Source organism: Sycon ciliatum, chromosome 12 (genome assembly GCF_964019385.1).
Source record: "Sycon ciliatum chromosome 12, ocSycCili1.1, whole genome shotgun sequence".
Taxonomy (NCBI): Eukaryota; Metazoa; Porifera; class Calcarea; order Leucosolenida; family Sycettidae; genus Sycon; species Sycon ciliatum.
The window spans coordinates 2,252,850-2,279,127 of NC_088654.1; the positions used below are offsets into that span (position 1 = coordinate 2,252,850).

Below are 26,278 nucleotides of genomic sequence, written 5' to 3' on the forward strand. Positions count from 1 at the left end.
GCCTCCTCGATCGGCTGTATCTTTGCTCGTTCAAGGAGAGTTGTGTTGGAGATGTGCTCCTGCCATTGTGTTTCCTGGGAATATCCAGCAGGAAGCGAACGCAGCGGTGATGAAAGGCTGCAAGCCGACGAACATCCACGGCCTTAATTGCCCAGGTCTCGCAACATACAGCAGCGTCGACAAGACCACGGCCGAATATACGTGCACCTTCGTCTTGATGGAGAGATCACGATTGGAAAAGACAGATGAGCGCAATGTGCCAAATGCTCGGGAAGCTTTCGCAAAGAGAGCCGAGATCTCAGCAGTCATCTGCCCCAAAAGTGGTGTAAATGCGTCGACACCGTTTGTTAGGCCATGTTGCTGGAATGGATGACTCCCGTATGCCAAAGTGTATCCTCTTCGGCGAACTCGTCATGGGCCCCGGAAGCGGGGATGGAACAATGTTGTGTCCGACATGAAGGAGCGTCAGATAGTGGACTGGTATGACCTCTCCGAGGATCGCAGAGAGTGAAGATCATCATGCAGCACCATTCCTCCGACCGAGCCTGACTAGACTTCGTGTGCACTTGTGGAAAGCGCTATCACCGTTGCCAGGACTTGACTCGCCAGGCCCGATTCCGCTCGTGACTTGAACACTGTTAATCCCTTCGGGATCTGCCATCATCTCCGAATGGGCATAATTTATTGTGTGTGTGTGTGTGTGTGAGAATGTGTGTGCATGCGTGCATGTGTGTGTGTGTGTTTGTTTTCAAAAATATATGTCCCTGCGTGGCAGGTTGACCAGTTGTAGCAATCCACTAGCGCGCGTGTACCTGCGATGGGGTTTTCCCTTGGCCAACATAATAATATGATGCATTCTGTTACCCTGCAAGTCGTTAAGAAGCTGTTTCGGAGCATATGCATTACATTGAAACCTGCCTAAGGTGCCGGCTCAAGGGACCTTACAAATGTGGTCCCTGTGTACAGGTGGTCTTCTTTTCAAGGGTCATTGGGACTGGAAATAACCTCCATTGGTCCTGGTTGTAGTGGTCTCCTGGGACAGGTGGTCGCCTTATCAAAGTGGTCGCCTTGATAGGTTTTGCTATAGTAGTAGTAGTAGTAGTATTCTTTTATTTTCCATCGGAAGCCTCAACAGTGATGAACACAACTCTTAAGAGGGCCGATAACAGGGTAGAGGGGTGTGGGGTGAGGAAAAAAAATAAAATAATAATAATAGGAGATATTTAAACTAAACTAAACTGATACTTGGAACAATAAAGCAGCAGTAAGCAGTAAGCAGTAAACACAGGTATACAATACAAGCGATGCAGATGAATGAGGCCGTTTGCTGAAAAGAAGATCTAAATACTTCTGAAAAGACGCTGCGTCTTTAAGCATGGTCATAATGGGATAGTGCAAGAATTAAAGAGATGTTTTTAAAAACGAATTTAAACTAGGAACGCAGTAAACACAGTTATACAATACAGGCGGTGCAGATCAATGAGGGAGTTTGCTGAAAAGAAGATCAAAATACTTCTGAAAAGACGCTGCGTCTTTTAGCATGGTCTGAAGGTGCTTAGCAAATGTAGTGCGGTGCTGGGTGCGCCACTCCACAGGCAAAGAATTAAAGAACAGGGCAGCACGATTTGAAAAGGAATTGACACCGTCAGTCGTCCGGAATTTAGATATTGCAATAGCAGCATTAAAAGAGCTTCTTGTTGTCCTAGGGCCGGTTGAAACTTGAGGGAAAAGGTCCGTCAGATTTGGGAGAGGGAAAACGACATGATTAACATGGATAAATTTAGCAATGCTACGAATAAGGTAATGTTCAAACGGATCAATCGACAATCTAGCTAACAGCGGCATGACGTCCTCTTGTAGTTTCGAGCCACAAGCAGCGCGTACAGAACGACGATAAACGGACGAGAGTCGCTGTCGGTCCTTGGCGGATAGCTTCATTGCAAAGCAAGAGCAGCAGTATAATAAGTCAGGCAGGATAACCGAGAGGATAAACTGCCGTGTTGCCTTCAAACTTAGTTGCCGAAAACACCGTCGAAGAGCGCCAATTTTCGTGCAAGTCTTCCTAACGATAAAGTCTATGTGACCAGCTATACTTCCAGCTCTTGCTGTTATTGCTCTTTGCTCCTTTCTGTGCTGGCAATCAGAGCTGTTTGACAACCTTGGGGTGTTTTTGGTCGCCACTTCTTGCCCTATCAATACTCTGAATCTATCGTTCTAGTGAAAGCAATCCCCAAAGGGAGAACTGTAAGCATCTTGGCTTGATGAGGCAGTGAGCCAAGTGTGCCCACGTCTGCTCATAAATACAAGCTTACTGTGTGCTCGTGTACTGTCAGTCTGTATCATGGCTGGGCAATTGTTGGCCGCCATAGCTTTGCATCGGCCATACCAAACGCATACTGTAAGACCAGTAATGATTCTAATGATTTAACGATTTGTCCTATCCTGTATCTACCTATCCTTTCACCCATTCCCGGCCCCTATCTGTCGCCTACTGTAGATGTTATGGTGCATACTTCCAACCTGACCAGCCTCTTCATGCAGCATACCTACCAAAAGTTGGGAGCAGATGTGGAGTACTACGACCAGGCGGCAGACGAGTGGTTTGAAACGAAGAAATTCACGTTTCTCTACACTCACTATCCAATCCGCATTCTGATGCAGGTCGGACACCAGGGCACGTCTTTCCGATCGCGGGTCAGTATGTTCCTCCCGGAGCGCTACACAATTTCCCTCACCTCCACCGGCACCCCACCAACAGGTGAGACCCCGTCAGGCTGTACCGTGAAACTTGAGCTTGCCACTCCGATCAAGAGTACATAAACCCCAAGAGTGTGCAACTGCCTGCGCAACCTCTATAGGGTGCTGCGATGACAGACCTTCACTTCACTTTGCATGGTCCAAAACGTTACGCTGGCAAGCAAGGCAAAGTGACCACAAGCGAATTGAACGCAAAGCAGGGTTGCGTACGACCCTGCATCTATCATGCACAGGGTATAAATGTGTGCGGGTTTCATCAGGTGATGTGAAGTTCTGCCGCCCTGGACCCCATGGCTGGAGTTGCACATTATTGGGTGTTATGTACTCTTGCTCGAATTTAGTACTTTATCATCTCGTGAACAGCCTCTTTACAGCCTCTTTAGTGAGAACACAGACTTTCAGGCATTCACCAGATTTTCGACCAGGCTCCGCATCAGAGTGGAAAGGGTTTGTGAAATGGAGAACTTCTAAACGTGTAAGTGGCCGTGCTTGAGTTAACGGACAAGTCAACAATCTGTAGCAATCCCTGTGTGTGAGGTGTCCAGTTTTTCCGGATGCTGAAAACTCAGTCTAACTTAGGATGCGTTCTTATATTCTCTAGCTTCTAGAAGAAGAAGAAAAGAGAAGTCGAAGAAACTGGGATTACTCAAGAACGGGTCTCGAAGAAATCGGAGATATTTTGAACGTGTCAAGCAAAATGAAGCGTCCAAGGGGCCGCGATCTTGAGTGATGACATGTTGTTTGTATGTGTGCGTATGCGGAAAGAGAAATGCGTACACTCATGATGAACACGTGGCTTTTAGTGGTAGTCCGCATGCGCTGATCCCAAACCTCGGGGATCTCCAAGTTTCACCCACCTCTGAAATTTGGAGAGCTTGGAGAGCTTTAAAGAGCCTCCTAAAAGTCGTAGAGGATATAAGAACAGCTCTCGAACTTTTCGGACAGCCTCCAACTTTTCCGAGAGGATTTAACCCTTTCAGGGTCACAGTGCATTTACTACGTTTGGACACTGAAATTCAGTGCATCAGTACAATTGTGGAGATAGCAACAAACAAATTGTCACAACATTTTTGTTTCTCAACGAATTTTCAGAACTTATGGCTTACTGGAAAGCTCCTTTCCTGCTCGTCATCTTTCACGTACGTTCAGAGCATACAGCACCTCAAAGACGCCCTAGTCTCGCCAACAGTGTCCCCGCCAACCGCCAGTTTGGCATCAAGACCACGCTCAACTATTTCCTTCGGTTTAGGGCTCATACTCAACGTAGAACTTCGATTCAAACTGCATCAAGCTCGTAAGATTCAAGCGATTCAAATGATGTACTCATACGTCATGCTGACTTTCAAATCCCCTTGAATGACTTGAAAGTTGCAAAAATATCGCCAGACAGAAAGTATGAAAAATGTTCAAATCGAAATCGCGAGTTCAATTTATCGCCTCTCGATCATTTGTTGAGCTATTGCCACACCGAAAACACCTCTGGAAAGCCCTTCTTTCCAAAACCGTTCCGATGAGCTATAGATGCGATAATCCGTTCCAGAGTTATGGCTGTTTGTACAGTGATCTATCAGTGCGTACGGTACGTGGACTGTACAACAAGTATAGCGCGAGTATACTCGTCATAGCCCAGACGCTATGGGGATGCGATAATCCGTTCCAGAGTTATGGCTGTTTGTACAGTGATCTATCAGTGCGCACGGTACGTGGACTGTACAACAAGTATAGCGCGAGTATACTCGTCATAGCCCAGACGCTATGGGGTCTGCATGATGAGTATACTCGTCATTGCCCAGGCGCGATGGGATCTGCATGACGAGTATACTCGTCATAGCCCAGACGCGATGGGGTCTGCATGACGAGTATACTCGTCATTGCCCAGGCGCGATGGGATCTGCATGACGAGTATACTCGTCATAGCCGAGACGCGATGGGGTCTGCATGACGAGTATACTCGTCATAAACCCGGAAAGGGTTAAGAACGCACCTTTAGTCTCAAGAGAACAATGCATTTTTATTAATGGCTGAACAAGGTTTCTTAGTGGACTAGTAAAATTTTTCATCATAGTTCTTTTAGAAGTGTAATCCAGTGCTGCTCCATTATATCCGATTATGCAAGTCAATGTCATGCCGGGCGCTATGCAGACCAAGGTCAGGGAATATCGAGTTTTGTCCCCGTGCAGGGCGCGAACTGGACTGATGCAATCAGATTTAATTTAAAATAACTCTGATGGAGAGCCAAGGATGATTTTATGGGAAAGAAAAAGGAGCGGGGAACTACAAGTCATCAGTGGTGTTAGTGGACAGCATAGCGTAACTTGTCGTTCCTTGGTCCATTTACTTTCCCATAGCATTTTAAAGCAGGTTAAAAATGAGCACAACCCTGTTCACTGTAGGGATTTCTGTCGCGGTCGGTATTGGCTTTTTGATGTCCACAACATCACTTGCCTAAAACGACCAACTTTGCATTGCAATGGGTGTACCTGAACTTGACATGTGTTGGAGTATAAGTGAGATCATGCAGAGTACAACCTGCGCTGACCGGACGCCCTCGGTGCAGCGGAAACTGTCCTGATATGACAGGATTCCGCTTGATCCAGGGATGCACGTTCGATCAGAAATTGAAAAAAAAAGAAAAAAAACAGAAATTGTCCGATCAAAACAGGATTCCGCTCGGTGCAGGGGCCTTGGGAAGACACGTAATTTTTTTAACAGACCAGTACTATATCATGGCACACAATATCATATTTCAGCACGACGTTGACCCAATGAAACCAACGAAATTTGAATAAAATTACCAAAACACACCCGGATCCTCTGTAAATTCGATATTTTGCTCGGAATTTGCCAGCAATTTCTTTTCGTTGAAAAATTCGATATTTTGCAGGAAGAATTGCCGGCAAATTTGGGCTAGGCCTACTACCGACCTGAGCTGTACGAGTCAGCAAAATGAAAAGAAAGGAAGATTTAACATCAGCAAGTGTGCGGGAGAAACTGTGAGACTATTAACAAATGACAATGGCTGTTACTGAGAGGAGCATCATCATGGCTGATCATGGCTGATCATGGAACACGTGTACGTAAGCTCAGTAGGCACACCTATCTGCACGAGCGGAAACTTGTAGCCACTCATGACGTACCATATTCCCCGAATATAAGTGGCACCTTTTTACACTAAACTTCTTGGACGCAGAAGGGGGTGGCCTTATAATCGAGTATGACATCCTAGCAACGTGACTATTCCGAAACACACGGCCCACAAAAAGGGTAGAGTGACTTATAAAATGTCATGGGAAATATGGTACCGATAATCGTATCCCCAAAATCCGTACGCGATGATAATTCCTCTCATCATGATCTCGTCTTCTTTCCCTACAGGCTACCCTGTGTACACCTGGCCAATGTTCCCGTTTACCGCATACGACGCTAAACGAGCAGAGGTCACCCTGTCTTTGCCGACGGTTAACCCCGCGGAAACACTGCGCGTGGAGTTTGGTCGAGATTACTCCGACAAGCCATCGTCGATCATCACGTCGATCAGCACCACCGCCAGCACCGTAACACTAACAAAAGTCAAAGGAAATGGGACCTTCTATTTCCGCACGTGTCTCGCAGCGAAATGCAGTTGGAAAGTGACCTTCCATATCTCACGTAAGTTATCAGTTTGTGCCAGAGTTCTTTAAGGGAAGGTGAGGGGTAGGAGGAGGCTAGGGGGGGGGTCGGGGTGGGGTGGGAGGCGATGTTCCGAGACCAAATCTATTGTCAACATTCTGCTGAGGGTTGCTTGTGTGTGTAGCATTAAGGGTGCACGCAGCTTCGTTCTACCGAGAGAGAGAGAGAGAGAGAGAGAGAGAGAGAGAGAGAGAGAGAGAGAGAGAGAGAGAGACAGTGACAGAGAGAGAGAGAGACAGTGACAGAGAGAGGGAGACAGAGGAGGCAGAGACAGAGAACCAGAAAGACAGAGGGAGAGGTTAAGAGACAGAGAGAGACACGGAGAGAGACACACAGATACAGACACAGAGAAAGAGCCAGATATAGAGATACAGAGTGAGAGATAGGATTCAATGCTGACTTCACGAGAGCTTCCTTGAGGTTTAGCGGAGTACGTTCATGTACGACATTGACCGGGAACCCCATTAACCCGACCATTATGCTGAATGTCTTCTGTATGCCCAAGTACATTCCATGCTACCACAATGTCGTCTGTGTCAGCTTACGATTTTCTTGGGCTGTGGAAAAAATAATTAAAGAGTAAAACCTCATGCATGACTGTACACTTCCATAACGCTATTTCAGATGGAAGACTGCCTCAGAGATGCCGCTTATAGATGAACAGACCCTAATACCTTCCCCATACATACTGTGTTCACGGACCACCGCTATGGGTACGTCCGTCAATCACTGTTTTTTCTTGCACGCGCATGTATTTCTAGGTCGTATTCTCCAAACGTAGCACTTCTTAGGGTTCCCTGTAAGAAGGCGATGATGCCTGTTGGGAAATCCCTTGTGAAATAAGAATAAAAAGATTACATAAATAAACAGCACCGCACACGGTAGGTATCCTGTCGCAAAAAGTCTGCTTTTGATGATGCTTGCGCTTTCTCGTGTTTTGCTTTCTGCATTTCACAGCCGAGTCCTTGCATAACTGCACGGGAGCAGAATTCCTCGTCTCCGCCAACAGCTTTACATTCGATGCCGGCAGACACTACTGCATAGACCAAGGGAAGGTCATGCTCACGTTTAACACGCTGCGCCTGGTCTCGCAGAACAACAGCTGTTTCCGCGAGAGTGTCATCCGAACTCTCCGCAATAATAGACATGATAAGTTCTGGGTCTCTCAGGTTGGCTTCTATGATAATTATGAGGCGTACGACCCAGTGGCCAATGAAGTGCACTACGACAAGGGAACGAATGCGGTCGTCTGCCACCGAAACAGTGAGTAGTGGATTAGCACTGGCTTGCTCTGATGTTGTCCTTCAGTGTCTAGCTGGCAGCATGCTGTGAGACACACTTTCTGTGTAGATTTTAGGCACCTAAATTCCATTCATTGTGTGACCCGTGCACATACTGCTTGCCATGTTTGAGGCCGGACACGTCCAAGAACAGGTGAATAGAAATTCAGCAAGTGTTGACAAAATTTGAACATGTATGCCATTGCAAAATGTAAGGAGAAACAGATCCCAGACCCAGATTTTGAGTGGTTTTTGTCCTTTTGTCCTTTTGATCCTCAATTCGGTATTGCATGTTCTGTGACGTTGTTTTTGTAACCTTTTTTTCCTGACTTTGTCGTTGCCCTGGGAAAGCCCATGCTGCATTGGTCACGGGCTAACTGTCTTGTTGCAACTGCTGCTCCTGCACAGACTTGGACACGTGTTCGACTTGGACTAATAGACCTTGCTCCCGGGAACAGCTGTGTCGTTCGACCAGCTTCACTACCCAAGTGTGCCATGGTGAGTTTTATTGTGTCAGTGTGTGTAATATGATGGTGTCCATGGTGATGGTAGCAGTGCTAGATCTGGCCTGGGGGGGACGGGGGGTGAGAGGTCTTGAGCAGGTCTTGAGCAGCTGTGGGGATCTCCATATAAAGTCATTGCGTACCGTCAAATATAGAAGGTGGGAGTGATGCGTGGGAGTTCGCTTGAGTAGGGGTCGGGATTCCCATGTAACGGTACACAATTTGTGAACAGGCCCGGAGCCAGCTCTCAAGAGGTGGTATGAATAGGGTTCCATTGTTGTATGAGTGCACTCACTTTACTTACATCGATAGTAGGTTTCTTTTTTCCACGCCGACTTGTTAACATCCACTGGTGCTGATCTGGCTTCTTGTGTTCAGATACGATTATTCAGAGGCCCATCACTAGAATGGAGCGTGGAAAGATTGTAAAATACTCGGTCCACTACGAGCTGTGGAATGGAAACCTCAGATACGGGTCTCGAAATGAAGCAATTAAAAATTGCGAACTAAATCAATTTCGCCCTTCCCACGCTGGCCCCTTCCGAATGGAGGAGTACGCCTCGTATAACCACATCTATCTTGCCGTCAACAAGATGCTCAAGGCGATCGGAGTAGGCATCGACGTGCTCGTCGACACCTTAACTACCACACCTACCCTTAACGGCGTATACCGCACTTTCCGGTACACACCAGAATGGGGCATGACCAACTTGCTCACCAAGCCCGTTCCCACACGAGGCGTTATCATATGCACCTGTAAGTATACTGTGCTTTTACTATCATATACGCACGCACATGCACACACTTGCACATGCACACACACACACACACACACACACACACACACACACACACACACACACACACACACACACACACACACACACACACACACACACACACACACACACACACACACACACACACACACACACACACACACACACACACACACACACACACACACACACACACACACACACACACACACACACACACACACACACACACACACACACACACACACACACACACACACACACACACACACACACACACACACACACACACACACACACACACACACACACACACACACACACACACACACACACACACACACACACACACACACACACACACACACACACACACACACACACACACACACACACACACACACACACACACACACACACACACACACACACACACACACACACACACACACACACACACACACACACACACACACACACACACACACACACACACACACACACACACACACACACACACACACACACACACACACATGCATGCTAGGGAAAGCAATGCCTGGGAAAGCAAGATCAAGGAGTTGTACACAACTCCATACAGAAGAGAAGCATCGCATGTACATCTCTAAACAGCACCACCCCCTATGAATGCTGGATGCAAATCGACCAGAGCTCCAGCACTTCGTGCATATACTACATGCATGGTACGGTGTTTCCTAACGCGCAGTGGCGCGTGCCTTTGGACCTACTTGAGAAGTATTTCCGTCGTGTTATCAGGGCTTTGTACTCTTGCAAAGCGAAACTAATCCACCTTCGAGCGATATTGGGATCTAATGCTTGGTGTTCTCTTCCTTTTCCTCTTCGTCTTTGTGTCATACAGCGCTTCACCGTAGTCCTTAGGCGAGGACAAGGAAACTGATCAGTTCAGCTCAGCTTTTGCTTATATTTCATCCCATAACAATTTTAAACAATACATCCCTGTCAGTTTGCCATTTTTACTCAAGAGAGCTCGGTCAACAATAATGTTTGGCTTGCGTTTTCCAATGACAATTGTTTGAACATGAAGAACAGGGAAATCAGCCGCAAACTCCAGGCTTCATTTGCACTGATGTGCTATTACTCAATGTGCTTAATGTGCTCAATGTGCTTACTCAATTACTTGTGCTTTCAGAACCTTTTGTCATCAACATCTGTGTGCCACCTTGGCCGTTTTTTCCCCTCATTATCCATGCTGCCCTTGTGCTCCTGCGGCTTTTCACCGGGGGGTACTGAAAAAGTACCAACGGTATTTTACGACATGTAGTACGCATACTCTCTGCATTTACCACCCCCGTTTTGATACACGCACTGCTAACCACTCTGAGGCCTGCAAAGAACACAGTCATCTCTCCCACTAATCAAGACTTACACACTGATTTTCGCGCCTTTGGCTTTAACTATTATCCCAGGAATGTGACCGTAAGGGAGCATGCATTAATAAACTTCTTCACAACCAATCAGTTTGGTATGCTTTTGAACAGTTTGTGCAGCCCAAGCTGGGAATGCAGCTAGCACATCAGACTGACAAGTTGTGGATATGATCATAATAGGGAGGTTGAGTCCCACGTAATCCGTGGGTACTTTACGCGTGTGTACCACGTGATACTTAGTGACCCACGTACAGACGTTTTCTGATTCACGATACACCGTGTATGGAGGCTCACCCACATTCCGCCAGAACGTGGGTGAAAATCAGAATGGAACGCATTGTGCAAGCTGGGAGGGTGTTTCCGAAGCACGGTATCAAAATATTGGATGAGCTTCTTATGCCCGGGTAGCTTCGTCTTTGACCAGGTTTGGGCCTTTCGCTTCATGCTTTTGTTTGTTCAGTGTGACTAAACATAACATTGCAACGTGGGTGCCCTTCATCCACTTTACGTGGATCACCCACGTACGCGTTTCCGTTACGTAGGAACTAAACCTCACTAATATCAAGAGTACATTAAAATAATTCTTGATCATAATTATGCATATCTTTCGAAGAAGCTTAGCTTTGAAGTTTTTGTCGATGCCCAGGGGCGTCGCACACGGTACGCCACTACGGTATTGAGCGCACCACTATTTGCACAAGTACCCCTTGACTCAACGAAATGCACTGATCTGGGCTCTAAATTTCCAAGACTTTCGGCTCAGCCATCCCTCCCCCACGAGTAAATTGTACTTCAGATGGCTTAACGTACCATACCAAAAATACCTTCCGACGCGGAGATTATTGATAGGAGCGGCATCGGATTATACCGCGATGACGGCCTAGCTGTGCAGAGAAATGCCTCTGGTGCGGCAGCCGACAGAGTGCGCAAGGATATCACCTCTGCCTTTGCGTCGTTTGGCCTGGGAGTGACCATTGAGGCCAACCTAAAAGTCGTCAACTACCTGGACGTCACGCTTAACCTCCAAAACAGCAACTACCAGCCTTACAGAAAGCCCAATGATAACCCACTCTACCTCAACCACCAATCCAACCACCCGCCTAATATCCTCAGAAACCTACCGAAGGCAGTGGGTAGACGCATCGCCAGCATCTCGGCTGACGAGGCAGTGTTCGACAGTGCTGCCCCCCTCTACAACGACGCACTGCACGCAAATGGGCATGCGCTTAATATAGAGTACAGTAAGTATCGTTTATAAAGTGACCGGATATAATGATATACCGGTTATAGTGATACAACACGTCAAAATCAAAATCAAATCAGAAAAAAATACAGCTAAAATATCACTATAATACACTATTATCGGCTATACCGATATATCGCTTATTGTGATGGACAGCAAACCATATCAAATGTACAGGAAAATATCGCATATAATGATCAAGAGTGATGATCACACATGTCCGTTTCTGGCTGTGCTACCCCTCGCAATGTGCTCCCTTTGTATGCTCTTGTCCGTTTCTGTATGCACATGTCCTTTTCTGGCTGCGCTACCCCTTGCTCCCTTTGTATGGTCTTGTCCTTTTCTGTATCTTTCTGCATGCTCTTGTCCGTTTCTGGCTGTGTTGCCTCTCACGATGATGTTGCCAACTCGTACTCACGTACAGCCACTCATGTCTATTTCTGGCTCTACGCAACTCGTTGGACACCGAGTAGATCTACCTGAGTACGGATCCAGCTCAGGCTTTTTTTTGGAGAACACGCTGAAGAAGCAGCCATGCCACATGATGTATCGAAGTTCTAGTGCATGACAGTCTGTACTCGTACTGCACTGCCATGCACTGCTCTGTGTCATGCACCGGTACACAGTCCGCGGAGCATGCATGCACTTTCAGCATGCTTTTTCCAGCGTGTACGCATCATTTTATGTGCAGTCATGTGCCATGTGTCGGTCAAACATGCAAATCGGCTATAGTGATGCACCGATATAGTGATACATTTTCGAAAATCAAAGGGGCACGTTATATCCGATATTTACTGTACGTCGAGCCAGAGGAGAGGCAAAGGAAGCGCCAGCGAAAGCGCAACATCATCTGGTTCAACCCACCCTTCTCCAAAAGCGTGTCCACAAACGTTGGTGCTGTGTTCCTCCGCCTAGTCACCAAGCATTTTCCCAAGACATCGAGACTCCACACAATATTTAACCGAAACTCGGTCAAGGTGAGCTACTGTTGCTTACCAAACATGGCGTCTTTGATAAGCTCGCACAACCGCAAGCAGATGACAAAGCCCGTAGAACAAAAGCCGTGCAATTGCAGATCGCCGCCAAGTTGCCCGCTGCAAGGAGACTGCCAGGCAGAAGCTACTGTGTACGAGGCAGTGGTGACCACGCAGCACGATACGAGAGGCTACTTCGGATCGACTGCACCCCCGTTCAAGCTTCGCCTGGCAAACCATAAAACATCTATGCGCCTCGCCACTTACAGGAATAGCACAGAGCTATCGAAGCATGTCTGGGGGTTAAAGTCCACAAATGAAGCGTGTGAAATCAGGTGGAGGATCTGCGAGAGGTCCAGGGCTTACAGCAACTTAACCAAGAGATGCCCGCTATGTACAGCAGAGAAGACCTGGATAGCGCTGAGCAACCGAGACTATGCTCTGAACAAGAGGAGCGAGATTGTCTCAAAGTGCCGACACGCCAGCAGATACTGCCTGAAGGACTACGCAGGGGCAGCTATCACCTGAAGCCCCCATATCCACCTAGGGAAATCAACGCTGTCTACACATCCCGTAACTATTATCCCTCATGGCGCTGATTTCCCTAGTGTGTGCTTACGCGTGCACCAACTGGCTTTGCACTAGCCCAAATTGCTTTTTTCTGTGACTGGCACTAATTTTCACTGACCCTGTTCTTGGCTCCTATCATTCTCACCTCACCTCGCCAGGCCCTGTTATAAGACCCCTTGTTCTGGCTAGCCCACTACTTTTTGCCTGCCTGATGATTGCACCCGCTTGTGCATGAAACTCTTGAGTAGCAAAAGTGAAATGATGTTTTCTTGGTAACCATTGTTTTCCCTTGTTTTCCCTCTGTGCTGCGCTGATGAGTTCAAAAAGAACGAAACAGCATGCTGTCCGCAGATTGAGTATATATATAATTATATAAATAGAGATGTAGGCGAACACAATTTATATACACACAACAACAAGGTTGTCAATTTCATAATACTAAAAGCTTTTCACCCATTTTCATCAGTAGTTACATGGGAATGAGCAAGAACGAAAACGAAGCCAGAATTTATACTGGGGGTAGAGAATCAGCAAGAATATTCTTACGCGCCTCAAGTTCACACTACACTACCATAAGAATGTATGGAGCAGTGGAAAAATGCGGGAAACAACACATGAGGGGAATGCAGTACCAGAAAAAACACGTGATAAAGTTGTCAGTTCGGTTGCAGCTTGAACAGCCGTAGCACCTTGATGTGCTTCTTTTGTCGACACAGCTCTGGCCTCAAACTGCGAATGTACAGCGCCTCCAGTGTGAATCTGTGCGCGCTGTTCCGGGCTGGTGTGATCACACTGAAGCTGCTGTTGCGTTCCTGCGGGATGCATTCAGGTTGCGCCTGCAAATGCTTTGTGATGGCGCTAACACTTGTTGCCACACGTTTGTCAGGCGGCTTCTTGTACAGCTTGTTTGGGATATGCTGCTTGATCCTTTCCGAGAATCGCTGACATGTCTCACCAACGTACGCCCGCTCACAGAGACACGCATACTTATAAATAAAATTACTGTTTTCAAGAGTTGGTGAAACATCCTTCGCGATAGACCTGAATGCGGGTCTGGTTGTATAAATTACAATGGGGATACTGTAGGATAGCAGTTCAAAATTGCAGCTTTAATCTTTTTGCGGAAGGCAATGCAATTTTGCCCTTTCCACGGCAATTTTGTGATAATACGCATTGCAGATTCAAGTTGAGCAGAAGCTGTATCTGGGCTAGGTTCAAGAACGCTTGTCATGACTCGCTTGAGTACTTTGAGTGGGTAACCGTTAGAACACAGAATATCCTCTAGCGTAGCAATTTCAGCTGATAATAGTGATGGCGAGCAGATGTTTTTAGCTCTGAAAGTTAATGATCTGATCAAATTGATTTTGTTTCTAGTGTCACAAAACGAGTCCCAGCGGGTGTAACGACCTGTGAACGTCGGCTTTCTTTATACTGTGGTGAGCAATTCTGTGGAAGAATGCTTAATCAACACATCAAGAAACGGCAATTCTCCATTATTCTCCTCCTCCATTGTAAACTGGAGAGCTGGGTGAAGATTATTTAAACGCTCAGGGAATTCCAATGCCAGTTTCCGGTTGTGAAATGCTGCGAATGTGTCATCCACATAACGCCTATAGAATTGGGGCCAATGACTGTCTGGAATTGTGTTCTCAAAATATCCAACAAAGATATTGGCTAGCACGGGGCCCAAGGGTGAACCCATGGCTACTCCGTCCCTCTGTGCGTACATATTGCCATTGAAACTGAACTGCACGTCTGATGTGGCTTTGAAAAGCAGCTTCTTGGCAAGATCTTGGGATATTTGCGGGGCTAATATTTCATCATCATGGTATAGCGACTGTATGCAGATATCTATTGTTTCCTTGAGAGGCACGTTTGTAAAGAGGCTGACGACATCGAAAGAGCACAGGAACAGCGATCCAGAGTTCTCTGCCTGCTGCTGGCCAAATTCCTTTACGTCATCCACGAACTCGAAAGTATCCTTAGTTGCGTGGGCGGAATATTTAATCAGGACTGGCTTTAGTAATTCAGCTAGCCACTTTGCCATTTCGTGTTGGGGAGCATTGATCATGGACAGGATTGGTCGAAGTGGCACGTCTTTCTTATGTATTTTCGGTACGCCATAGAGCACAGGTCGGCACGAGCCAACGGGTCGGATCCGGTCGTAATCTATAGTGAGTATTTTTCCAGCCTTTTTGTATCGCAATAGGTATGCCTGCAAGGCGCGTTCATCCAGGTAAGTGCGGTCATGCGTTTCCGTCGGTCCCAAGAGTTGAAACTTCGATGCATCAGCCAGAATAGCATTCATCTTGTCATTGTAATCACTTCGCTGCATTATCACCACTCCATTCCCTTTGTCCGGCCTGCTGATTATTATATCTTTGTCGTTCTTTATTTTCCTGATGGCTGCCATATGCTTGTCGTTGAGGGGATAATCGGTTTTATCTGCTTTACTGTTACTAAACTCCTCTGCAAGATTCGCTAACGCTGCTTGGCACGTATCCCTCTTGGCATCACTCACTGGTACGCAGCGCTCCAGTTGATCATTTGTTAGTTCGAATTCTGCCTGCACAATCTCCTTGTCCATTCTGGAACTAGGGGGGACTCCAAACTTCAAGCCCCTGCACAGTACGTCTTTTTCAATATTAGTTAGCATAACTCCGGCCAAGTTGAGTAGGTGGGAGTGTTTCAATTCGTTTGAGCCCTTCTCATAGCGCACCTCCCTCCTGAGTGCATCTTCCAACTTACTTTTGATCCGGCATTGTAATCTTGAGGAGGTCTGGTTGATGAGCTTCGCGAACCTGAAGCGGTCCAGCACGCTGAGGCTCCGATTGACTTCGTGAAGAACACGACGGTACTCAAGGAGAAAATGTTCCAAGTCAGCGGTTGTCCTCTCCAGTTCGTCCTTGATAAAGGCGCGTTCGATTCTCCATGGCTTCTTGGCCTTGACTCTCTGCACCCGCTTCTTGATCGAGCGGGGCGCAACGCCGCACGTAAGGCAGTTCCGTAAAAAGTCTGCATTCTCACGACTACGGATGATCCGGCCTTTGCACTTTAAAACATAATTCAGGTCCTGAATTAGTCGGTGGTCCAGTCGCCGTTTTAAATATTTAAATAGAGATGTAGGCGAACAAAATTTATATACACACAACAACAAGGTTGTCAGTTTCATAATACCAAAAGCTTTTCACCCATTTTCATCAGTGGTTACATGGGAATGAGCAAGAACGAAAACGAAGCCAGAATTTATACTGGGGGTAGAGAATCAGCAAGAATATTCTTACGCGCCTCAAGTTCACACTACACTACCATAAGAATGTATGGAGCAGTGGAAAAATGCGGGAAACAACACATGAGGGGAATGCATTTCCAGAACAAACACGTGATAAAGTTGTCAGTCCGGTTGCAGCTTGAACAGCCGTAGCACCTTGATGTGCTTCTTTTGTCGACACAGTTCTGGCCTCAAACTGCGAATGTACAGCGCCTCCAGTGTGAATCGGTGTGCGCTGTTTCGGGCTGGTGTGATCACACTGAAGCTGCTGTTGCGTTCCTGTGGGAAGCATTCGGGCTGCGCCTGCAAATGCTTTGTGATGGCGCTATAACTTGTTGCCACACGTTTGTCAGGCGGCTTCTTGTACAGCTTGTCTGGGATATGCTGCTTGATCCTTTCCGAGAATCGCTGACATGTCTCACCAACGTACGTCCGCTCACAGCGACACGCATACTTATAAATAAAATTACTATTTTCAAGAGTTGGTGAAACATCCTTCGCGATAGACCTGAATGCGGGTCTGGTTGTATAAATTACAATGGGGGATACTGTAGGATAGCAGTTCAAAATTGCAGCTTTAATCTTTTTGCGGAAGGCAATGCAATTTTGCCCTTTCCACGGCAATTTTGTGATAATACGCGTTGCAGGTTCAAGTTGTGCAGAAGCTGTATCTGGGCTAGGTTCAAGAACGTTTGTCATGACTCGCTTGAGTACTTTGAGTGGGTAACCGTTAGAACACAGAATATCCTCTAGCTTAGCAATTTCAGCTGATAATAGTGATGGTGAGCAGATGGTTTTAGCTCTAAAAGTTAATGATCTGATCAAATTGATTTTGTTTCTAGTGTCACAAAACGAGTCCCAGCGGGTGTAAAGACCTGTGAACGTCGGCTTTCTATATATTGTGGTGAGCAATTCTTTGGAAGGATGCTTAATCAATACATCAAGAAACGGCAATTCTCCATTATTCTCCTCCTCCATTGTAAACTGGAGAGCTGGGTGAAGATTATTTAAACGCTCAGAGAATTCCAATGCCAGTTTCAGGTTGTGAAATGCTGCGAATGTGTCATCCACATAACGCCTATAGAATTGGGGCCAATGACTGTCTGGAATTGTGTTCTCAAAATATCCAACAAAGATATTGGCTAGCACGGGGCCCAAGGGTGAACCCATGGCTACTCCGTCCCTCTGTGCGTACATATTGCCGTTGAAACTGAACTGCACGTCTGATGTGGCTTTGAAAAGCAGCTTCTTGAAAAGATTTTGGGGTATTTGCGGGGCTGATATTTCATCATCATGGTATTGCGACTGTATGCAGATATCTATTGTTTCCTTGAGAGGCACGTTTGTAAAGAGGCTGACTACTTCCTCCGTATACAAAAACTTCGTGACTTTTTTGAACGGTGTTTTTGAGCAAGAACCTGCTCCACGAACGGCGCCAAAGGCTGTCATCGACAACCCACGTCCATGTCGAGGTGAGTTTGGTTGATCCCGAACAGATTCTCCACGTACGCCATGCGTGTGAGGACGTTGCCGATAGAAACTCAAGAGTCAAATGAACAAAAACTAACACTTACTTGCTCGAAACTGACACAGTGCACTAGTGACGAAGTGTAGCTCGTGGCTGGAACACGGAGTCACGCGGCACTCGCTGCCCTGAAACTGGCCTGGCTCGTTTTCTGGTACTTGCGGTGCGCGGTCCCATAACTACGCAGCGTGAGAACATCGATTTGTTTCGGTCGCACGGCAAGGTGAAACATTTCAGTCGTCGTGCAACCAGCGCAGACTCAGGATCAGAATGTCGATGGCCTGGCTTTCTTCGCCTCTCTCCAGTCGGGCGCCTCCTTTGTCGCCAAGGGGAATCGCAGGGACCTCCTCGAAGCCATTGTAGAATGCTTCGGAGGATTATCCTGGCGAGAAAATGCGAAGCGTGTGGATGTGCTTGTACGACTCGTTTCACGGCATAACGGAGGTTGCGGGTTGGAACAACTGAATATAGTTGACACCGATTCGTACACAGCTCTAGAGATGAAGAGGACGTTGCCAATGTCCAGCGTCGGATCATCACTGCAGGTGACAAGAATCTGAACGGAATGCGAGCGGAAGCAGCGACTGTTGACGATGCGGAGTCAGCGTCGTCAGGTGACAATGACATGAGCGACGAAGACTCTGAAAAAACTCAATCTCATTCGTCTGAATTGCTTTTTTCTTTGTATATAGCTTGTAAACAGGTTAGACAATGCCACGAGTGTTATTCCAAGTCAAACGAAACAATTTCAGAGCTGTGCGCAGCTTCCAAAAAAAGTCACGAAGTTTTTGTATACGGAGGAAGTACATCGAAAGAGCACAGGAACAGCGATCCAGAGTTCTCTGCCTGCTGCTGGCCAAATTCCCGTACATCATCCACGAACTCGAATGTATCCTTAGTTGCGTGGGCGGAATATTTTTTCAGGACTGGTTTTAGTAATTCAGCTTACCACTTGGCCATTTCGTGTTGGGGAGCATTGATCATGGACAGGATTGGTCGAAGTGGCACGTCTTTCTTATGTATTTTCGGTACGCCATAGAGCACAGGGCGGCACGAGCCAACGGGTCGGATCCGGTCGTAATCTATATTGAGTATTTTTCCAGCCTTTTTGCATCGCAATAGGTATGCCTGCAAGGCGCGTTCATCCAGGTAAGTGCGGTCATGCGTTTCCGTCGGTCCCAGGAGTTGCAACTTCGATGCATCCGCCAGAATAGCATTCATCTTGTCAATGTAATCACTTCGCTGCATTATCACCACTCCATTCCCTTTGTCCGGCCTGCTGATTATTATATCTTTGTCATTCTTTATTTTCCTGATGGCTGCCATATGCTTGTCGTTGAGGGGATAATCGGTTTTATCTGCTTTACTGTTACTAAACTCTTCTGCAAGATTCGCCAACGCTGCTTGACACGTATCCCTCTTGGCATCACTCACTGGTATGCAGCGCTCCAATTGATCATTTGTTAGTTCAAATTCTGCCTGCACAATCTCCTTGTCCATTCTGGAGCTAGAGGGGACTCCAAACTTCAAGCCCCTGCACAGTACGTCTTTTTCAATATTAGTTAGCATAACTCCGGCCAAGTTGAGTAGGTGGGAGTGTTTTAATTCCAAAGTACTCAAGCGAGTCATGACAAGCGTTCTTGAACCTAGCCCAGATACAGCTTCTGCACAACTTGAACCTGCAACGCGTATTATCACAAAATTGCCGTGGAAAGGGCAAAATTGCATTGCCTTCCGCAAAAAGATTAAAGCTGCAATTTTGAACTGCTATCCTACAGTATCCCCCATTGTAATTTATACAACCAGACCCGCATTCAGGTCTATAGCGAAGGATGTTTCACCAACTCTTGAAAATAGTAATTTTATTTATAAGTATGCGTGTCGCTGTGAGCGGACGTACGTTGGTGAGACATGTCAGCGATTCTCGGAAAGGATCAAGCAGCATATCCCAGACAAGCTGTACAAGAAGCCGCCTGACAAACGTGTGGCAACAAGTGATAGCGCCATCACAAAGCATTTGCAGGCGCAGCCTGAATGCATCCCACAGGAACGCAACAGCAGCTTCAGTGTGATCACACCAGCCCGAAACAGCGCGCACCGATTCACACTGGAGGCGCTGTACATTCGCAGTTTGAGGCCAGAACTGTGTCGACAAAAGAAGCACATCAAGGTGCTACGGCTGTTCAAGCTGCAACCGGACTGACAACTTTATCACGTGTTTGTTCTGGTACTGCATTCCCCTCATGTGTTGTTTCCCGCATTTTTCCACTGCTCCATACATTCTTATTGTAGTGTAGTGTGAACTTGAGGCGCGTAAGAATATTCTTGCTGATTCTCTACCCCCAGTATAAATTCTGGCTTCGTTTTCGTTCTTGCTCATTCCCATGTAACCACTGATGAAAATGGGTGAAAAGCTTTTGGTATTATGAAACTGACAACCTTGTTGTTGTGTGTATAGATATGACAACCTTGTTGTTGTGTGTATATAAATTTTGTTCGCCTACATCTCTATTTAAATATTTAAAACGGCGACTGGACCACCGACTAATTCAGGACCTGAATTATGTTTTAAAGTGCAAAGGCCGGATCATCCGTAGTCGTGAGAATGCAGACTTTTTACGGAACTGCCTTAGGTGCGGCGTTGCGCCCCGCTCGATCAAGAAGCGGGTGCAGAGAGTCAAGGCCAAGAAGCCATGGAGAATCGAACGCGCCTTTATCAAGGACGAACTGGAGAGGACAACCGCTGACTTGGAACATTTTCTCCTTGAGTACCGTCGTGTTCTTCACGAAGTCAATCGGAGTCTCAGCGTGCTGGACCGCTTCAGATTCGCGAAGCTCATCAACCAGACCTCCTCAAGATTACAATGCCGGATCAAAAGTAAGTTGGAAGATGCACTCAGGAGGGAGGTGCGCTATGAGAAGGGCTCAAGCGAATTGAAACACTCCCACCTACTCAACTTGGCCGGAGTTATGCTAACTAATATTGAAAAAGACGTACTGTGCAGGGGCTTGAAGTTTGGAGTCCCCCCTAGTTCCAGAATGGACAAGGAGATTGTGCAGGCAGAATTCGAACTAACAAATGATCAACTGGAGCGCTGCGTACCAGTGAGTGATGCCTAGAGGGATACGTGCCAAGCAGCGTTGGCGAATCTTGCAGAGGAGTTTAGTAACAGTAAAGCAGATAAAACCGATTATCCCCTCAACGGCAAGCATATGGCAGCCATCAGGAAAATAAAGAACGACAAAGATATAATAATCAGCAGGCCGGACAAAGGGAATGGAGTGGTGATAATGCAGCGAAGTGATTACAATGACAAGATGAATGCGATTCTGGCTGATGCATCGAAGTTTCAACTCTTGGGACCGACGGAAACGCATGACCGCACTTACCTGGATGAACGCGCCTTGCAGGCATACCTATTGCGATACAAAAAGGCTGGAAAAATACTCAATATAGATTACGACCGGATCCGACCCGTTGGCTCGTGCCGACCTGTGCTCTATGGCGTACCGAAAATACATAAGAAAGACGTGCCACTTAGACCAATCCTGTCCATGATCAATGCTCCCCAACACGACATGGCCAAGTGGCTAGCTGAATTACTAAAGCCAGTCCTGATTAAATATTCCACCCACGCAACTAAGGATACTTTCGAGTTCGTGGATGACGTAAAGGAATTTGGCCAGCAGCAGGCAGAGAACTCTGGATCGCTGTTCCTGTGCTCTTTCGATGTAGTCAGCCTCTTTACAAACGTGCCTCTCAAGGAAACAATAGATATCTGCATACAGTCGCTATACCATGATGATGAAATATCAGCCCCGCAAATACCCCAAGATCTTTTCAAGAAGCTGCTTTTCAAAGCCACATCAGACGTGCAGTTCAGTTTCAACGGCAATATGTACGCACAGAGGGACGGAGTAGCCATGGGTTCACCCTTGGGCCCCGTGCTAGCCAATATCTTCGTTGGATATTTTGAGAACACAATTCCAGACAGTCATTGGCCCCAATTCTATAGGCGTTATGTGGATGACACATTCGCAGCATTTCACAACCGGAAACTGGCATTGGAATTCTCTGAGCGTTTAAATAATCTTCACCCAGCTCTCCAGTTTACAATGGAGGAGGAGAATAATGGAGAATTGCCGTTTCTTGATGTATTGATTAAGCATTCTTCCACTGAATTGCTCACCACAGTATATAGAAAGCCGACGTTCACAGGTCTTTACACCCGCTGGGACTCGTTTTGTGACACTAGAAACAAAATCAATTTGATCAGATCATTAACTTTTAGAGCTAAAACCATCTGCTCACCATCACTATTATCAGCTGAGATTGCTAAGCTAGAGGATATTCTGTGTTCTAACGGTTACCCACTCAAAGTACTCAAGCGAGTCATGACAAGCGTTCTTGAACCTAGCCCAGATACAGCTTCTGCTCAACTTGAACCTGCAACGCGTATTATCACAAAATTGCCGTGGAAAGGGCAAAATTGCATTGCCTTCCGCAAAAAGATTAAAGCTGCAATTTTGAACTGCTATCCTACAGTATCCCCCATTGTAATTTATACAACCAGACCCGCATTCAGGTCTATCGCGAAGGATGTTTCACCAACTCTTGAAAATAGTAATTTTATTTATAAGTATGCGTGTCGCTGTGAGCGGACGTACGTTGGTGAGACATGTCAGCGATTCTCGGAAAGGATCAAGCAGCATATCCCAGACAAGCTGTACAAGAAGCCGCCTGACAAACGTGTGGCAACAAGTGATATCGCCATCACAAAGCATTTGCAGGCGCATACTGAATGCATCCCGCAGGAACGCAACAGCAGCTTCAGTGTGATCACACCAGCCCGGAACAGCGCGCACAGATTCACACTGGAGGCGCTGTACATTCGCAGTTTGAGGCCAGAGCTGTGTCGACAAAAGAAGCACATCAAGGTGCTACGGCTGTTCAAGCTGCAACCGGACTGACAACTTTATCACGTGTTTGTTCTGGTACTGCATTCCCCTCATGTGTTGTTTCCCGCATTTTTCCACTGCTCCATACATTCTTATGGTAGTGTGGTGTGAACTTGAGGCGCGTAAGAATATTCTTGCTGATTCTCTACCCCCAGTATAAATTCTGGCTTCGTTTTCGTTCTTGCTCATTCCCATGTAACTACTGATGAAAATGGGTGAAAAGCTTTTAGTATTATGAAATTGACAACCTTGTTGTTGTGTGTATATAAATTTTGTTCGCCTACATCTCTATTTAGATATATATATATATACTCAATCTGCGGACAGCATGCTGTTTCGTTCTTTTTGAACTCATCAGCGCAGCACAGAGAAAATGAGGCCGAACCTGATAGCAATGGAAATAAAAATTTCCAATCAGGCTCGAACGTACCTTGCCAGAGTGCTCAAACTGACAAGTCAGTGAGCTCTGCATAACGCAAACAGCAAAGGCACTACCCCACGCAAGAGTGCTCAACTGCTACAAGAGCAGGAGCGAAATATATATATATATATATACTCAATCTGCGGACAGCATGCTGTTTCGTTCTTTTTGAACTCATCAGCGCAGCACAGAGAAAATGAGGCCGAACCTGATAGCAATGGAAATAAAAATTTCCAATCAGGCCCGAACGTACCTTGCCAGAGTGCTCAAACTGACAAGTCAGTGAGCTCTGCATAACGCAATCAGCAAAGGCACTACCCGACGCAAGGGTGCTCAACTGCTACAAGAGCAAGAGCGAAATACTCAATCTGCGGACAGCATGCTGTTTCGTTCTTTTTGAACTCATCAGCGCAGCACAGAGAAAATGAGGCCGAACCTGATAGCAATGGAAATAAAAATTTCCAATCAGGCCCGAACGTACCTTGCCAGAGTGCTCAAACTGACAAGTCATTGAACTCTGCATAACGCAAACAGCAAAGGCACTACCCCACGCAAGAGTGCTCAACTGCTACAAGAGCAGGAGCGAAATATATGTAGGACTCAGTATAGAGTCCATGCACTATATGATGTCCAGCACCCTATATAGAGTCCATTGGTCCAAAATCCACTATACAGAGTCCAGGAGTCCACTCAGTTTTGATCAGCTTCATCCTGCCGCGCAATCCCCTATAAGGAGTACACTTTTTCTACAAGTCCCCTATTCACAGTCCAGGAGTCCAGTTTATCCAGTCACGCCGTCCTGTGTGTTGTGCCCGAAAGAGAACAAACACATTTTCAGTTTTGCTTGCCTCGTGGCAGCGCATTCCTTTCTTCACTTCAGCCATGGCTGCCAGTTCTGCTGTGCAGTTGCTGACAGTAATCTGTCTCGAGGTAACCAAGGAGGATAAGGAGACGTTCAAAATCAAATCTGGAAAGCGCCTTGTGGTTCTCTGAAGACGTTTCATCAGTGCGCGGGATGAAAGCAGAAATTGCAGAACGAGAAAAAGTTCAGCACAGTTCAAATCTGACGAGTCAGGTACACTGACACTCTCTTTCGTTCGACGCCACAAGGATCCCCTGTTTGGCTGGCCATTGCTGCCAGTAAGACGTTTGAACGGTTTCATCAGAGCGAGGGATGAAAGCAGAAAGCGGAGAAAGAGAAAGGTTCAGCACAGTTCCAATCTGACGAGTCAGATACACTGACATTCTCTTTCGTTTGACGCCACAAGGATACCCCTGTTTGACTGGACAAGAGCTGCCTGTACCACCGTGTCAAAAGGCTGTCCAACTACATGGCAGGACGATGACTGAGGTAAGGAAGCTTTTACTTGTTTCGATTGGTCTGCTGTTCTGTCGTTATGCTTGAATTTGTTTCCATTTTCAAGGAGCGTATCGTGTTTGTTTGATGTTGCTTGAATGAATGCCCTAAAAGTAATCAACCACTTCGTAATACTCCTCAAGGACTGCAAGGACTTTGCATCAATCGTATACGATCGTCTAGCTATCATCAATTATTATAATTATTTCATGAGAAATGTATTTTTATCCCTGTGAAAATTATGTGAAACTCCACGACACTCTTCCTCTACAAATTATAGTATGATGTCAAATACAATGGGATCCACAAACGCAGTGCCAGTGTACTAGTAGTAGTAGGAGGATTGCTTGTATGCCAATGACAAGAAAAAGCTTCTCAAGCTAATACTCGTATTCCCTGAAGTAACCGTTTTGATGTCACGAACATGACATTGTGTCAGTGAAACTGCCTCGTGACAACAAATCATTGCATTTCCATCTTGGGGAAGACTGACTGACGGCAACGCTGTACAGATTGTTCAAATCATCTCATTTCAATTTACTTCGAAGTAGTTGCAGTGAAACACTGTGTACACTACTTGTATGGTGGTGTGTCCGTGCGTCTTGAGTGTGCACAAACGATCTTATTCCTCGTATTACTAATAGATTATTGTCCCCACCGTCACCTGTTCACAGGTCTTTGAGTGGATTGATTTTCATTGAGCATCACATTCGTTGAGAACTTGGTAGTTGTGTGCTCCCATGCATCATTACGTTAATAAGCGTATCCTTGTGCTATCTATTTGTTGCAGGTGTGCTGATCTTCAGAAGCTTGCGGAACTGAGTGCTGCTGAACATTTGCATGGCCATGAGCAATGGTGAAGCTTGCTATTGCACTCTCAGCATGTGCTAGTATTATGCTGACCACTGCACTATGTTACTCTCTTACACTACTACATGTATGTAAACGTGCGTGTACCCGTCCCCGTATGCATTCGTTTCGTATAATTATTTGTTATCCCTCTTGACTTTACGTGTAAATGGGTGGACGTTTGCATGGCTGTTGGAGTTGCGTGTGTATTGTGTCTCTACTCTTTTCTTGGTGTTTTCTTGGCGTTGTATAAGTTTGTGTGTGTGTGTGTGTGTGTGTGTGTGTGTGCGCGCGCGCGCGCGCACGCGCGCAATAGTTTGAAAACAAATAATTAATCCTGGGCTCTCCATTATTCTCTTTCGATTCTTGTTTTTTTTCTAGGTATTTTCTTGGCGTTGTGTGGGTGTGTGCATGTGTGTGTGTGCGTGCACAATAATTTGGCAACACTGCATGATTGAGATATTGTAATTTGCAGCGTCTGCGAAGAGACCACTTGATTTGAGGATGGTGTTTGTAGGGTTTTTCATGTAGTGAAGTGGCTGCAGTGGCGCCTCAATACATATTTTTTTATCTTGAGAAGTGAATGATGTAAAGGATTAAAGGGAGAGGCCGTTTTCTGGTTAATATTCACTGCTTACAGCAGATCCTATGTCTAATTTCGAACTCGATAGGGGATGCCTAATTGGCTGGACTTTATACAGGGAGTGTTGTC

The 26,278-nt window shown here is 46.4% G+C and overlaps 2 protein-coding genes and 1 long non-coding RNA gene across 3 annotated transcripts; 2 read left to right on the forward strand and 1 right to left on the reverse strand.

Annotated features, from left to right (window-relative positions):
* The first annotated feature begins 2,687 nt into the window (after positions 1-2,687).
* Positions 2,688-10,475, forward strand: LOC135828647 (uncharacterized). Its single transcript, XM_065341070.1, has 6 exons — positions 2,688-2,758; positions 6,133-6,405; positions 7,384-7,689; positions 8,115-8,204; positions 8,588-8,965; positions 9,869-10,475. Exons 1-6 carry the CDS (start codon positions 2,701-2,703, stop codon positions 9,886-9,888), a joined length of 1,125 nt encoding a protein of 374 aa, XP_065197142.1. The 5' UTR covers positions 2,688-2,700; the 3' UTR covers positions 9,889-10,475.
* Positions 10,476-18,925: 8,450 nt separating this feature from the next.
* On the reverse strand, positions 18,926-19,480 carry LOC135828711 (uncharacterized). The gene has a single exon (XM_065341134.1). The coding sequence runs from the start codon at positions 19,478-19,480 to the stop codon at positions 18,926-18,928; it is 555 nt and encodes a 184-aa protein (XP_065197206.1).
* A 4,502-nt stretch (positions 19,481-23,982) lies between these two features.
* Positions 23,983-26,045, forward strand: LOC135828518 (uncharacterized). Its single transcript, XR_010555693.1, has 2 exons — positions 23,983-24,711; positions 25,508-26,045. It is a non-coding gene; the product is annotated as an uncharacterized LOC135828518 (long non-coding RNA).
* Positions 26,046-26,278: the final 233 nt, after the last annotated feature.

Bases quoted from the DNA above. Each gene is read 5' to 3' on its own strand.
- LOC135828647 (XM_065341070.1), top strand. From the start codon at position 2,701: ATGTTCCTCCCGGAGCGCTACACAATTTCCCTCACCTCCACCGGCACC. The intron at 6,406-7,383 runs GTAAGTTATCAG...TGCATTTCACAG, and splicing joins AGTGACCTTCCATATCTCAC to CCGAGTCCTTGCATAACTGC. The intron at 8,966-9,868 runs GTAAGTATACTG...TGTGTCATACAG, and splicing joins AGGCGTTATCATATGCACCT to CGCTTCACCGTAGTCCTTAG.
- LOC135828711 (XM_065341134.1), bottom strand. From the start codon at position 19,480: ATGGACAAGGAGATTGTGCAGGCAGAATTTGAACTAACAAATGATCAA.